The 16,352-nt window shown below is 40.3% G+C and overlaps 1 protein-coding gene across 1 annotated transcript in view; it reads right to left on the bottom strand.

Moving 5' to 3' along the window:
* KCNH5 (potassium voltage-gated channel subfamily H member 5) overlaps window positions 1-16,352 on the bottom strand; it is a 161,594-nt gene that overhangs the window by 31,706 nt on the left and 113,536 nt on the right. Inside the window, 1 exon segment of the mRNA XM_067295644.1 lies at window positions 9,739-9,991. Coding sequence (XP_067151745.1) covers window positions 9,739-9,991 — 253 coding nt within the window.

Genomic DNA, 16,352 nt, shown 5'->3' with positions numbered 1-16,352 from the left:
AATTTAACCGGTGGGTCTCAAACGCCAGCTACTCAAAGCAGCAGTCCTAATATCCTGCTACACAGGCGCAAAGCTCTGCGCGCTCCCTCCTCTCTTCCCCCCGCTCCGATGGTGCCCTAAGTGTGCACGAAAAAGGGAAAGCTGTAAAACGAGAATGGGAACCTTTTGCATACATTTTGCACTTGATATGAAGAATTACACAGAGGAAAGGGTAGAGGAGAGTCAGGATCTGGGTGTCACCGGAACAAGGCTGGCCGGACCATGGGTGTACGGATTTGGGGACTGACAGAACCATGGAAAGCTGGAGTACCCGAGCAGAGAGGTTGCTCACGGGTACAGCTTGTACTGAAATAGCTGCACTGGTTTCATCCTCAATGCGGACAAAAATGTGCTGGTATAATATACACATATGCCTGTATATAAGCATACACATGTATGCATGCCTGTATGGATGTATGTACATAGAGAGAATATATATATATGTATATATGCATAGTGTATGTGTGTGTGTGTGTATACACACGTATATGTATATATGTGTGTATGTATATGTACAGTATATGTTTATAGAGAGATTTACACAGCATACAACTATGCAATAGATAATTATATTATACACAAGCTCCTCTCCTATACAGAAGCAGCGATGCTGCTAGAAAGCATCGTCCCCAGGCACCCAGCTCCACCTACTCTGAAGCCAGGCAGCTTTCTAACATGCATGGCACTGGGTGCTTTTATAAAGGTTGTAGGTACATGGCTCAGTCCTACTCTTGAAATATTTAAAATTCTATGTTAAAAGATACATTTAAAACTTCTTTTTCATTATCCACCACTCCTTCATCCCCAGACAGAGATTTAACTGGAAGCAGGAGTATGACTGAAAATGTCAAGAAATAGGGGGATTTCTGGGGCCGGATGTTGTCCGCAGCTTTGCTCAACGGACTGACTTGCCGATTTGCGAGACTCTGCAGTTCACGCCTGGACCTCTCAGGCAGACCAAATCTTAAGGGCCTTATGAACCCCCTGGGGGCTTGCAAAGGGAATGAAAAAGTCCCTGGATTCACATAGGGGAAAGACTTGTTAAACAGCTTCTCAGAACCTGTATATATCTATATAAATACAAAGTGTATGTTTTTCTATCTGGGGACAGAAACTGAGCTAAGAAATATCCTAGTAGACTTAAGAACCTGATGGGGCCTTTGGGGAAAAGTTTGGAGAGGCAATGAAAAAATAAATTCCTGGTGGAAAACTGCTCTGAGAGGAAAAACTCATAAAAAGGGCCAAGACTCTGTCTTAAGGTGATAGCTCTTGGGGATGGGAGCAACTTTGGAAAATATATGCTGTGCAGTCTTAGCTAATAGGCCAACTACCCCTTCCTCCATTTTAAAAACATCTCCCAAGACCCATCAGTCACACTAGCAAGGCCAAATGTGTTGAATAAGTAGGCTTTCCATCATAATATGCTCGAATCCTGTGCTGCTTAGGAAAAGCATAAGCAACACATGCTTTTTTTTGTTGCAACCAGTTGCTTTTTCAGATGACTGGGAGTCCAGAAAGTAGCTCGTGTGCACAGTCAGATGCATCACACACGGACCGTGAAGTTGCTTTACCCAAATGCAGCCAATCTCACATTCACATTTACTGCACAAGCACAGAGTGACCCTGTCGGTCATTTGAAACGTAGTGATCTTTGGGCCTGCTGATGCCCCAGATAAGCATATTATTATTAGCATATGCTAACCAGAACCTTCTAAATACTGTGGTTAGTGCCCCTTGTAAACACGAAAAGCTGGAGCTAGGGCAGGAGAAGGCAGGGCAGGACTAAGAGTAAAACTGCATTACAATAAGATGTGTGAATGCAGAATCAGAAAACCATATCATACAGAGAAAATGGCCATTCAATTAGCTCTGGTACCAAAAGCAATGAAGTGATGGCAGCATGCACAGATGTGGAGGTCCGTGACCAAATATCAAGTTCCTGCAGCTGTAATCACACAGCAACTGGTATGTATGTGGCTGCATGTGTCTATGTATCTGCAATCAAACCCCTGGCTGCAGGACAGACATATCTCAAACTAATGCAGGAATCCAATGAGTGAGGAGGGAACCCACTCCTCTTACTCACAGTGCCTCTGTGATGGCTTGGCGATAGGTAAGCTGTGCAACTCCTTGCCTTGAGGCTGGTTGCGATGATTCACAAAATGACAGGACGAATTCACAGAAGAAAATCCATTTCAGTTATTAAACACAAAGCTCTCCCTGTGGGTGAGGAAGATCTGAGACACAACTTACTAGATGATAGGAGAATATACTGGGGAAGTACCACTGTATGGTTGCTTTATCTTTCTACTTTCTCCTATGCATCCACAGTTGGCCATTTTTGGAGACAGGCTACTGGGCTGGCTGGATTTGTGGACCTAGCTGATATAGCTGTTTGTGTCCAAAGAGGGGATTTGGAGACGAGCACTATGAGCAAAGATGACTACTAGACCATGAGAGAGGGCTCCCTGCCTCTGTCAATGTTTTAGCCCAAACCTCCCTAGGGTATCCAGAACTCCCTTGAAAATCAGTTCAGAACTGGGCACTGAACAGTCAGAAATCCAGCTCTATGGGACTCCACATTAACACATGAAAGTGCAGAATGATGGGAAAAACAGCATTTAGCATTTGAAAGATTTTCCAAGTGGCCAGTAAAGAAACCAGTAACAAGAGACTGTGTCAAAGCCCCCAGTCCCTTCTGGCAAAGCTACTTTGCATTATTTAATACACTGCAATCTTCCCCACCAGTAGCTAAAAAAAAACAAAACAAAACAAATTCACCTTTCTTCAAACAAACAGGACCAAATGACTGCTCCAAGAAGAGCAAAAGGTCTATATAGATATTCCTCTATTAGTGAAGGGTTTATGGTCCCCATCTCTCACTTTCACTGCACATTTCCCATTACTTCATATTCTCCTGAAACGCCCAGCTCCTGGAGATAGGGAATCTCAGTTTTGATTTTATATAGAAATAAGTTTCTATGCTGGCTGAAGAAATAAACTTGAAAATATGATCATTCCCACCATCTTCAAAACTCATAAGGCAAATCAGATTGCCTCAAACTGCTAGTCTGATTTAAAAGAAATATATCACATGATTTTTAATAACTTTTCTTTTCTTGGACTGCCAAGACTTTTTTGGCTTTGGCGATGAAGTGTGCAGGTCTAATTCAAAAACATCTCAATTCAGGGGAAGGAATCTTTTTGACTTTAGAGACTGCAGATCACATCTATAAAACACCAGCTGGCACTAAATTAAGATTGATGCTCCTTATTATATTTAACTGTTGTGCAGACAGAGATGAAAATATTCTAAACTTACAAAATAATCTGAAAAACAGAGCTTTCTCTTCAACTCTGTCAATAAGAGCTAATAACACCTTTGAACAAGCATCAATAGTTCTAAATCATATGTGGTACTATGTATACTAACCTGAATCTGTAAGACGGGACAGCTCATTATTATAAGGAACATGTTTTAATAAGAACTGCATGGCACAGAGCCACAGCCACTGGTTCTGAAATCAGCCCTCATTCAAGTATTGTGCAAAATACTTTATAAGGCTCAGCACTTAGAAAACAACCTACGTCACCCTAATTATTGCAGTCCTGCTAGCTACAAAAGAGGCTGTTCTATAAATTACTGCCAGGTGCATACTGCTCACCTGGGGAAACTCTCACAATTAGTTTGTCTTGGTTTACTTTACATGAAAAACAAAAAAAAAGTTCACTATAAAATATCAGGAGCTGATTTTACATAGGGGCAAATTGTCCTGCCTTCATTCCACTTGAAAAGTAACCCAAGCTGCAGCTAAACTAATTAAAACCACAGAATTAGTGGCTAATACTGTGAGATGGAATCGGACTGGCAGCTTTTAATGTCATACAGTGTATCACGCACAGTCAGTCTTGTCTTGTGCAAAGCACAAGCCCAGCTGCATAACACCAAGGAAATTCCAAGTGTCGATGTATGGATTCCTAATACTGTATTACTAATACCCACTGATGAGAGCTATGGAGCACACGAGTTTCCTGGTCATGTAAATGGGAGTTGCTACTTGCTCAGCCCCTAGAAGAACCTTCTGTTGTGTGATTTGGTAGGAGAGTTAATCTTTTGACCTCCAAATACATGTAAAATTAAGAGTGGAAAAAGGCTCATGTCTACTTTCAACTCTGTTACCAAAATCAAGAAGATATCCTACTTGTGCTCTTGCTTTCCTGAATGTCCCTAAGAAAGGGACATAATAAAGGTTCCCTTCCCAGACCAAACAATTAGAAATAATTCATGGAGCAGTGTTTTAATAAGTGAAACTCTGGCTTCTCTAAAAATAATAAATCCAATAAACAACACGGTTGCACTGGGACTATATGCAGAACATGCTTAGAATTAAGTACATCACATAATGGAAAGGAACAACTTATCTGAACACATACGGGACCAGGACCCTAAGCGTGGCTCAGACACGAGCTATTAGATCTATATTCATCCTTGGCTTGACTATCAAAATTCAATTCATGGAGCAGCAGCCCCCACTAGGAATTCACTGCTCAATATATTTTTATTGCTAAGCCATTCGAGCAATATTTTTGATCAATTTCTACAATCAACATTTGAACATAGTGGGTCATTAGTTTTCTGCTGGCAAATAGACTTCTTTAAGCCTTGTTAATCAATCTCCATGGTCTAAGGTACTATACAACTTATGCAGTCAGCAGTGCTACCGCAAGAAGCTGGAAAGCAGCTTCTAGAAATCGGTGGTTGGCACCGCCACCTACACAAAATGCCTTGCCAGGAGCAAATTCAGGTTAATTGCAGCTGGGTGGATTGCTATCTTCCCTGCGCCAGCAGATGCCTGGTTTCATTAGCCTGGGGGGCTTTGAGCCCTCTGTCTTTCCTGAGACCTCCCCACTGATAATACTTCTCCAGGCAGAACAGTGCCAGTTAAATTGTTTACTCTTACTTGAGCTGGTAGAAAACTACTGATGTGGCTTCTCAGGGTCACCTCGCTTTTGCTAACAAAGTTTTGGGAATTAGAGTCAAGACTCTTTGCCCTTCTCCATTATCCTGGCAACTGCAAACAAGTGATGTTAAAACGGCTGGACCTTGTTTTCTCCAGCAAAGTAGCTCCCTTTTGCACCAGCTCTGAATGTGGTGCCTTCTCTGCTGGACCAGCAGTTAGGGCATGGGAAAAGTAGGAGACCACCCCTGAAAAATGAAGATAACTAATGAAGAGGATGTAATGGAGCACCTGGGTATCTTCATTAACGAATCCTACAAACTGCAGATCTCTAAGCCCAATTAGAATCATTCATTTATTCGACTGATTTCTATAATGTTTATTACTGCAGCAGCTGGGCATCTTAATTACATACAAACAAGAACAAATCCAGACCAGGGGAGAACAAAACCTCACGGCACTGCAAGCTGCCCTGTCAGTCACTGGGTTTCACCTGTGTTTCAGCCCAAGAAACACCAATGCTGGGGCCTTTGAGCCAAGACGACTGCTACTAAATGAAAAGATGGTTATCTGAGACTGCTGAAAGCACATAGGTGGGAGGGCAACCCCACTGCGGACAGAGTTTCACCAGGCAGTGAGGTCAGTCAGTGTCTGTGGCCATGAGGGCTCATTTCCCTTTATTTCCCCCCTTTTCCTCTCCCCCTCCAAGCCAGGCTGGCCTGTGCCGCTCTGGGTGCTAGTTCTGGCGATGTCGGATCCCTCCGTGAGCCAATTTAACACGTGAAAATGGCAGAAAACTGCCCCGTCGCAACATGGGTGGTTCCTTTGCCTTTTTAACACATGAAACCAACTCCCAGAAGGGCCTGAGAAACACCAGGGAGGGCAGAAGGATGGGATCGCAGCTGAGAGGATCTTCCCTCTATGGGCGAGCATGGCAAAACAGAAAAAAAACCTTCCCTCTCTTTGAGCAATGCAAATAACAATACTCTTGGACAGAAAACACTATTAAGAATAACTGCAAAGTACCAAGTCCTAAGCAAGCTCAAGAGGCCGAAATGGATGGCTCTGCGAGGAGCGCAGGCTGGCGTAGAGCGTGTCCGACGGTGCCAAGAGTTCCTTGCTGGGGGTAGAGGGAGGGATGCGGTAACTGAGACTGGGGAGAAGGGGCAGCGGCAGGAACAGTGGGCAGCCCCATATGGACCATGAAATGCCAGCTCCACTCCTGCTGCTACAGGACCCATTAATGAAGACCAATTTCTGACTGGCAGTACCATCCTGTAAGTTGACTTTTCCTTGGAAAACCAATGCAAAAGCAGATGCTTGGAGTATTCAAGACACGCTACACAGGTTTTCGTGCCTGGCAAAGGTTTTTAAACCTGGTCTCCACCTTATGCAGATTCACTTTCCTTGTGTTTGAACTTCTCAAGACGGAACCGATCAATAGAAATGATGTTTTCTACCATCTGATCTGCAGGCACTATTTCAGATCCATAGCTGTCTCTATAAATGTCTTTGCAAATACATCTGAGAGGCATTTTCTTCTGTGAAAGTGAATATCACTTCTCAAGTGAATTTTTGGATAGGACCATCTCATAATTCCTCAGTTCACTATTCTGTTAAATAATGTCAGAGCATGGGAAAACTCCTCAGTTTGCCTATTAATAGCCATAGCAATTTATCTTGCTTTAAGTCAGATTTACACCTTCTACCAGTCCCTGTACCACATAATAAATGTAACTGAGTCACTGAACTGCCTGTCAGCAGTCACAGCAGAATCAAAGGCACTTTCGGTAATTAAAACCAATTCACTTTAGATATGATTAAAGGTCTCTCCAGTCAAATGGAGAATATCATAGATACTAACTTCAGAGTATCTATCAGGTAGAAACAACAAATTTTCGCTGTTATTTCCAACACATAATATTCATTAATAAATGCAATAGTTTTGGATGTAATCTATTTAGTGATGGTTTCCAGTTCAGTAAATTGCACATTTACTGTTTGTTTTCATTTTAACACCCTGAAAACCATTTATTTGGTTAAATGCTGCTACTTATTCTTAAAGCTTTTCTTTTTTTAAATAGCTGTAAGCCAACATAAGAGATCCTGTTGTCACTAAGATTAATAATAAAAATGAAATGGCCCAGTGAGCCGAAGTACAAAGAATATTTTACTATGGAAACTGCAGATTTAGGAGCTTTCAGCATAATGACTTTACATCTCAATATGATAAGATATTCATTCTTACATTAAATCTCTCTTTTAAATGACTTAATACATTCTAGAGTACAGAAAACTGCACCAGGTATTTCAAAAGAGTGTGGATGTGTATTTTCCTGAGTTCATACTCTCCTGTTGGGAAGACTTGGGTATATGTCCTTAGGAAGCTGTCCCCGTGCAGTCCCACCCACACATCTACACACACCCTGTCACACACTAGTGCATTGTACATGTACACAAACTTGTACGGCAACATGTCAGGAATCTGCTTTGGCTACATGCCAAAGTTTCTACTTTCCTCCCTCTTGCTGCCAGCTGAGGAGGATCTGAAGCATTGATTCATGATCAGTATTGACTCCCTAGATCTTCCTTCTTTTTCCACATGCCAACACAATGCACAAATGTAATTATGTACCCTCATCTCCCCAAGCAATTGTCCCCACGAGATACAAGAGGAACCCATGGAGCCCTCCAGAGCCACCCCACTGAGCCACCCCACTTAAAGAGAAGAAGCAGTATGGAGACTCAGTGAGGATGTAAGTGGTCCCCTAGGACAGGACCACCAGAGGATGTGCCTTCAAAGAGCTACAGCTCTAATTTAAGAGAAGGGCAACAAATAATATTCAGCAGGAGACCAGTTTCGCAGTCTAGGAATCTATTTTAAACAGCCAAGATGTGTTTTGGATAATTTTCAAGGAGAGCCACCAGCTCTTCATCACATTGCTCTGCTGTCTAAGGATGATTGCTGTCTCAAAGCTACTGCTGACCACTCAGTCCCGCCATCAGCTACACCAGTCCCAGTCTCATACAGGTTAGTGAGAAGTTTGCATTAGGCTCTTTCCCATCCACTCCTGGCAAACCAGACACCACAGTGGGGTGACTTGGTGATTGACCTGGAGCTTCCCCCATTATTTGGATTTCTCCCTCCCTACTGTGGCTCTGGCTGGAATAGATGGTACATTCTTGTCTTGGCACGGTCAAATCCCACTGTTTATATTGCCTAAAACCAGTTTACTACAAGTGACAGTTTTGCTACCTTGAAGAGACTGTTTGCAGGTGTTATTCTGGGCTAGAATACAGATAAATGAAAAGCCCAGGGTTAATGTGGAAATTCTCCTGAGAGACTGACATAAAACAATGTGCATTTCCTCTAGTGGACTATTTAAAGAATTTCAAGCACATTCTCTTCTGCCCAGAGACTCTATAACTGTGACCAGTAAGCCATACTGGGCAGGAAAAGCATTCTCAATGGAATAAAAGATGAAGGGTTTGTTGCTACAATAATATCTCTGGAGACATAACATCTCCATCTTATGACAACCACTAGTCACCTGTAGTCCCAATTGACATTGGGCGAGACCAGCTTTAATATGAAGCTATGCAGAAGGAAAATATATCCAAACAACACTGGTCAGATCACTTGTGCTTAGATAAAGCTCATTCAACCCAGAATGTGCTGATGCTGCTCTGTTCCCTGAGTTCCTAGCTACTATTCCAGGAGCGAACTGGTCACAAGGTGAAACTATAATTAGAGTGATCCAAGTTTTTCAATGCATATTTTCTTTTCACAGAGAAAGTGCATTTTTTCTTTCCTCATGTGGCTGCTCTGAGTTACTAAAGCTGTGTACAATAATGTGGTTAGTGAAAAGGTGTGGGGGAGGGAGAGATTTCTGAAAGTAATACGTGAAGTAATAGTAAATTAATAACCAGTGAAATCCAGAGAGTAGAGCATATTTTCCCTCTTCAATGCCATGGTTCCCCTTCCAGAGTAATTAGATTTACATTTTTTCTGTTAAAATTGCTACCCCAGCACTGTTGGCTTTTGTGGTAAACTGGAAGTTCCTTCATGAGCATGTTTTCTCCTTCCTTATTGTGGTGCTGGCTCTAGCAATTTGTTCCTACTATTTTATGTTCAAAAGGAAAACTCTGTTGCTAACGCCCTTACTCTCTACAGAAATACACCTTCTATTTGTCTCCTCCCACTATAACCTCTACTTCCAGGTTTACCATATGCCCCGTATCATGCTTCAGCTGAAGCAGAATGAAATAAGACACTAAACTGCTGGACAACACCACATTGATGTCTTTACAGCTATAGACCATCTTACCAGAAGACCTTGATATATCTGTTTCAGTGGAAGACCTAGCCCCTGGTAAATCCTTTCTTCAGTCACAGTCTAGCAATAGCATATTCTTAGGTCAAAACTGGGGAGACCAGAGAAAGTGACAGTATGAAAGGAAAGGGAGAAGGAAAAATAGACAAGAACAGAATGAAATTCAGCTAATGCACAAGCTGGGCACAAGTGAAACCGGGAGGACATCGCTGCTCTAACTGTATTCAAGAACAGTCTCAATGGCTACGCAGTGCTTGGATACATGGTGACAAGCACGTCCTGTGGAGATGAACCATTAGACATTCCCAGGTAACTTTCATATCACGCAGGATGACCAGATGAACCTGACAAAGCAGCCCACCCATTCCTCAGAGAGTTAAGAAACATCTCAACAGAGATAACAGTACCTAAAATAGCCACCACCTCGTCGTCCTGGATAACTTCTAGAGATCCTGAGACCACAAAGCAAAGAGCATCGACGCTTTCCCCAGCGTGATAGATGAGGTCTCCTGGGGCGCAATGGATCGTCTGAAACTCCACAGCCAGGGCTCGCAGGCAGCCATCACTAGCCAGCCGAAAGGCAGGGTGTTCGTTAAAAACTTTCCGGTTTAGGTGCACACAAATATCTGCTCTCATGTCCTTTGGGCAAATTGAGAGAACCTGAATAAAAAAAAGATGAAAAAATAATCAGCTGGGAATATGATGTTGGCTCAGTGCATGCTTTAAGGAATAACTGAACGCATTGTTTCACCTGTGTTGATCTCAAGCTTCTGGCAGGAATTTTATCTTGAATTGGGGTAGTATTACATATCTACCTATCTGTCACTTTGAGAACTGCTGGTGAAAGGGTGATGTGGAAGAGAAGAACTATTCTGTTATTCTGTTCTCATTCCTAACATTTCTTACACTTGTTTTCCGGATTTGCAAGTGGCACTACCTTGACCCTTCTGTGGATATCCCTCTAGACCCAGTGCCCAGACTATCTGCCACTGCAGGAGCAAAGAACGGATGCTCAGAGCTAAAGCAGTTTCAAGACATGCAGAAATGAACCATTCACAATGCAACCATGAGATTTTGCTCACATATTGAAACTCAAGTCTTCAAAAGTTTCGATGGCGCTTACCAATGTGTATCCAAACACACCTAGGATTTAGTTTCAGTATTATAGAGACTTACAGTAAGGTACCTGCCCTGGCAGGCTTACAGACTAGAAAATCCAAAGAGTTTGAGACTAGAGCAAAAAGAAAGTATTATGAAACCTTATGCAAAGTAAAGGTGAGTGAAAAGCTGCCCTGTGAACCTGAAGATGTCTTCATAGCAGATCAATTAAATAAGACCTTCAATTAAGTTCTTACCTTAAGAAGCCTTCTCTATTGAAATAGTAACACAAACACATCTGAAGAAAGTGAAGGTCTATGGGTCTTGTTAGTCTTGTAAGCTGCATGTTTAATATTTGCACATCCTATATTTGCACATCCTCCTAAAAGCACTAATGTTCTTATAATCCTAAAATACATGTCCCTCTCTGCATCGCAACTAATTTCACTGAAACTCATAAAATCTTTTAAAGTTTTGCTAGCATAAATAACAGAAAAAGCCATAACATTAACAGCACTCTGGAAGTCTCATATAAAGAAGAGTTCAGATCAATAGTACAGACTAATTTCTCATTTTATGGAATTAAGCTGGCAGCTTGCTCTGGAGACAATGCAGGAGACAGGGACATTTAGCCAGTGTGTTGACTATCACTGAATATCAGCAAATAGAAGGAGACTTTGGTAACCCTGAGTAAACTTTGAGACAAATGGTCATGCTAATATAGAAATAAATCAATGGTTTTAATTTCTGTTTAATATGGAAGAGCTATAAAACATATTATTTTAAATAATAATAAATTATTTTAATTAATAACATTTATTATTTCAATATATCAAGATTGTCTTGCTGTCAAAGACATAATGAATGTAAAAAGGTAAAGGAGAAGTTTTTTTTTTTTCAGGTGTACCATGACAGCAAAAATGTGTGTTCGCACATGGATGTACAGATTCTCAGGCAAGAAGGGGTACCTGTAAGCATCTACACTAACCTCTTGCACTATGGGTCAACTCATCATTTTTGTATCAATTCCAGAACACCTGGTAAAACTATAGCTTTGCTTTTAAAAGGCCTTGATTTCACATTTTCAGATGATACAGGTTAGTTCTTCCAAAGGATAGCTACTCTCTCTTTTAAAAGGTTTGTGTTGTTTCTGAACTGATTTTTTTTTATTTTCAACTAACAGCCAGTGGATCTCATTATGTTCCTCTGATAAAAGACCTCCAATCATCATAAATCTCTTCCTTATGTAGGTGTTTATGAAATGTGACCAAGTCATCTCTAGATCATCTTCAGTCTAACACTGTGAAGCACAGGATGTCCTTGGAAACATCCACACAGCATGAGGTCTTCTCTCTTACAACAACCTTAGGAGATCGAGCAGCTAATTAGTTTTTATTTGATTTGATACAGACTAAGTCAATTTTGTCTAATGCTATTTTCTTTAATAAAATGTTGTATAGACCAGGTTCAAATCCCTTGCCTAAGTCTATTTTATCATAACAATTAATAACAAATGTTTGAGATGACATTTTTCATAAACCATAATTTGCATTAGTAACAATGCCCTGTCTGAGCATCTGTAGACCATGTCCCATATCACCTTTTCCATGATTTTATTAGGGGTAGATGTCAAATTTACTAACTTATACTTACCTAAATCACTCCATTTACCATTTAAAATATGGACACACATTAGTTTTTCCAGTTAAAAAAAACCAAAACAGTTACTTTTGAGGGTGACTGTTTCACCTCAGCCCTACTTCTGGATCATACAGAAAGCTTTTCTTTATTACAGTAAAATAGGAACATGCCATCTTTCTTTTTTTCAATAATAATTTCATGAAAAATTCTGCTTTCATTTGCATCATGATTGATGATTCTTAACATTTTTATCTACTATTGGGCCTAAATCATTGTTAGGAGTTTTTTATGTGCCTTCAACACTTTCAATAATGTAAGTGCTTTTGACTTAAAAAGTTCATGAGCCGTAAATTCTCAAACACTGCTTTTGCAGAAATATGTGTGTATTCATACATGATTTTGATTTCCAAATTTTATCTTTTAAGCTTCCAAATTTCAGGAAAAATAACTGAAGATTTTTTTTAAAATGCATCCAAAATTGCTTAAGCTATCGCAAAGGATGCTGGTGTTAGGACCCAGAGATATTCCCAAAATTACAGGACCCTTTGCTTTTGTAATGTAAATGAACTGTGTTCCTCCAAAACAAAAGCCATTTGGATGCAAAGCAGCATATTGTTTCCTCACAAATGCAGAGTTAAATATAGAGTATTAAAAGTAAGCACTCCAAGAGTTACTCTTTTTATAGTCACAGCAACATATCTATCATCACGCACTGCAATATGAAGAGACAGCAAAGACTCTACTGCATTGAAAAAGCCAGGCCTACAAATCATAATTCAGGAATTTACTGATGTCATGATAAAGTGACTCTCCTAATGATACATTACTGTATATAAATGGAAAGGAACATTCACTTACAAGTTCAACAGTAAAAGACTTAGCTAGGGATGAATATTCTTTACTTCAGTTTTATTGTGTGCTACTCTGCTAGTACTGAGAACAGAGAATGAAACAGATGACAATCAAAAGAAATAGTCATTATTAAAAGATTTGGCAAAAGAGCTTTGATTTGATAAAGACAAATGTAGATATATCTACGGAAAAAAGGAGCAACAAAGAGAGACAAACTCAATATTAAACTATGTGTTTACTATATGCTCCAAGCATAGGACTTCATCAGCTCTGACCTGGCTTTATGGCTCTTCTTTCTGAGTTTACAAAAAACAATGTCATGAGTTCAGAAGGAGTCTCGCAGAGGCCACCAGCTTCCCTTAGGTAACTATTAGTTGTACTTTAAGAAGGGCTTGGTGGTGGCACAGATCAGAATCTGCAGTAATTTTCTTGCTCCCATAAGAGACACATAATATCATATAGGGTCACAGAGAAGCATTTGGAAGCTAATGATAAATCTTCCAAAGATCCTACAAGCAGAAAGAGATGCAGAAGCTGAGCACTTCAATTTCAGATATAAATTCTTCTGAAAATGATCCCCTATTGGTAAAACAAAAATTGGACACTTTTACTGTGAAATTCTCTTACTGAGATCACAGCGTTTTTAATGCAGCATGTATCTAAACTGGATAGTTTATTAATAGCAACATGTTTGCATTTGAGTCCATAATGGCGTATAAATGCATGTACACAGGTGTAAGACAGAGAAATTCAATTTAAGGGAGAAGATATCCTGTAATGCTCAAGCTATTGTTTCACTATTAGAAAAATACCCTCCAGTACTTCATGCTGGTAGAATTAAAGTTCATCTGGAAAACTTGTTCTATTCTGTGTACTCTTTCAGCAACGTAGCAAAAAACCACCGAGACAAATTTCCAAAGAGGAAATTTCCTCGGAGATTTCAAGACCCTTCTTGGTGAAATCTGCAGTTTATAAACAAGGCAGTCTATTATGGTTGCTGACTCTGGTGCTTTACTAACCCATAGTTTTGGAACACGCGACTCAGAGCAGGTGGTCTGCGGGGACCAGATGCTTACACTGCTGCAGAAGTTGCTCTGTCATAAATCTGTAGCCACAGACTTCGCAGTCAGCTTTTCCATATGCATCCAAGCATCATAAAAGAACTGAACTTGCTACATTTCAACGCAAAATCAGAGGAGAAAGCTGCATTCTCCCTAAAGAAAAACCTTTGCTGGCTGAATAAGTTGTGTTTCTAACAGAAAAGAAGCCAGGCTCCATGTCACACATGAACAGCACGCATGTGCGCATGAAGATCTGAACTACTATAAAGTTGAGAGAGGAGAAAGAAAAACACAGAATAACATGCATCACTTCCCTTCTCTGTACGGAAAACTAAACCCACTCAGAGTCATTGTCAAACAATTGCTCAGTTCTGCTATTGTCGCCCTGTACTGATCGGCACCCAGCTGACATGAGCCCTAAGACAACAGCCGTCAGTGGAGACTTTCAACATACACAGTCACCTAGGGCAGAACGTGCTAGGTCCCACCCTGCGGTGTGTAGGAAACATTGGTGGCAAGTGAAAAGTCTGTGGTGGCTGCTGGAGATTCAGGACAGTGGTAACCAGCTCTGGAAGGCTCGGAGGGAATTGGCACAACACATCCGCCCATCTCTTCTACTTGAGTTCTGGGAAGGGGGAACACAACTCCCAGGGAGGTGTAATCTGATTTTTTCCTCTCCCACCCCTTTCCTCCGCATGCTCAGGCAGTTTAAGGCAAGCTCCTAGAACAGTTCAAAGAGCTCTACAGGGAGCAGAGATCATAAAGAACTCATAAAGAACTCAAGGAAGAGCAAATGAATCGAAACAAAAACTGTATGGATTAAGAGGGTGTCCAAATAATAGCCTTTAGGAAGGGTTTAAATATTTTTTTAAAATCTTCCTCAGCTTGAAAACACTATGGGATGGCTTAGCAAATATTACAGAATCTGTTAAGAAGTTGTTAACAAAGCGTACAGAGGCTAGTGAATGATGAATGATATCTATTTGCAATTCCCTTTCAGCACACAAAATTCACACTTTCTCAGTGTTGTAGCTAGAGAATATATTGACTGGTGTTTGAGCAAAGAGCTTAGACAGTCTTAGTGGTGGAATAACAAGGACAGTTTGCTAAATGAATAACAGCAATGAGTATTGGAGATATTCAGAAATGTCAGTCAACTTTGACACTAAACAAAATAAACTCCTCCAACTTCTAACCAGTTATAGTCCACACATCAGTTCTTTTTATTTCATGGGGAAAAGCCACTCTAGGTTTTCAGACATTCTCAACAGTGATAATCAAGGTCAGATTGCTCCAAAGAACATAACACTCTCTAAACACCCGACCCAGTTATCTGGATTTTTAGAAGGATTTGGCTCATTGAATGTTGAAGTCTTTTGCAGACCTGGCTAAAAGTGTTACATTTGGCACTGGACTGGGGCCAAAGAGACACAGGTAAGCAAACACATAATGGACAAATCACAGAGCATTTTCCTATAATAATCAGATAATTTTGTAAGTAGCTCAAAGGTGATGTATAGAATTGAACAGTTATTAACCCTGCATGCATTAGGGTAATCTTTAATATATCATATTGAATGTCTTGGCACTAAGAATTTAATTTAAGCAGGGATGGTGTGCTTCATTTTAATTGCACTCTCTAAAATCCAAGGTCACTTGGATTTAAATACTTTTTTTTAAATGCTCAGAAATGGAGATTCTGAAAATTGAGTCTAATTAACTGAGTTTGGTTTAATTTTTATTAGCAATACGTGAGCTGAATCACTGTTCAAAATGCTTAGGTTTAGTGCTACATTAACAAAAATAACCACTTTTTAACTGAGTAACTAGCATTCGAGATATTCAAAAATCCCTAAATGCAGGGTTTAGATTACATTAAATTCAGTATTGTCAACACAGCTAAAATCTGGCTAAAGGCCTGAAAAACATAGTAAGGATACGTGAGATCATCATGTGTTTTAGGGAAACAATTGGTGCACTGGTGCAGCATCTGCTGGTTTGTCTGATATCATTTAATGCATTGAAAAGCATAGCAGGAAGCACACTAATAACATCCACTGATGACACAAAGTAGAAGACCCTAGGTTGTCTAAGCATTGTAAAAGTTTGAAAATAGTAGGTTTCATCATTTTCAGTTTTGCTATATATCTATCACATAGTCACTACATGATCATGCGATGGAGAGAAGGATAGAAGACTACAGGGAATTCTACCATTACAAATCAGCTTTTTAGATAACAGAAAGAAAACATCAGAAAAAGTATAGCTTACATCAAAGAATCTCTCAAGTCACAACACTGTTTGGACTGCCAACTTCTGACACAAACTATCATCCTTGGAAAGATGGAGTTGATCAACGGGCTATTTTA

This window comes from Apteryx mantelli, chromosome 4 (genome assembly GCF_036417845.1).
Source record: "Apteryx mantelli isolate bAptMan1 chromosome 4, bAptMan1.hap1, whole genome shotgun sequence".
In the NCBI taxonomy this organism is placed as follows: domain Eukaryota; kingdom Metazoa; phylum Chordata; class Aves; order Apterygiformes; family Apterygidae; genus Apteryx; species Apteryx mantelli.
The sequence above is the reverse complement of the archived record's forward strand: the minus strand, read 5'-3'. Positions and strand labels throughout refer to the sequence as shown.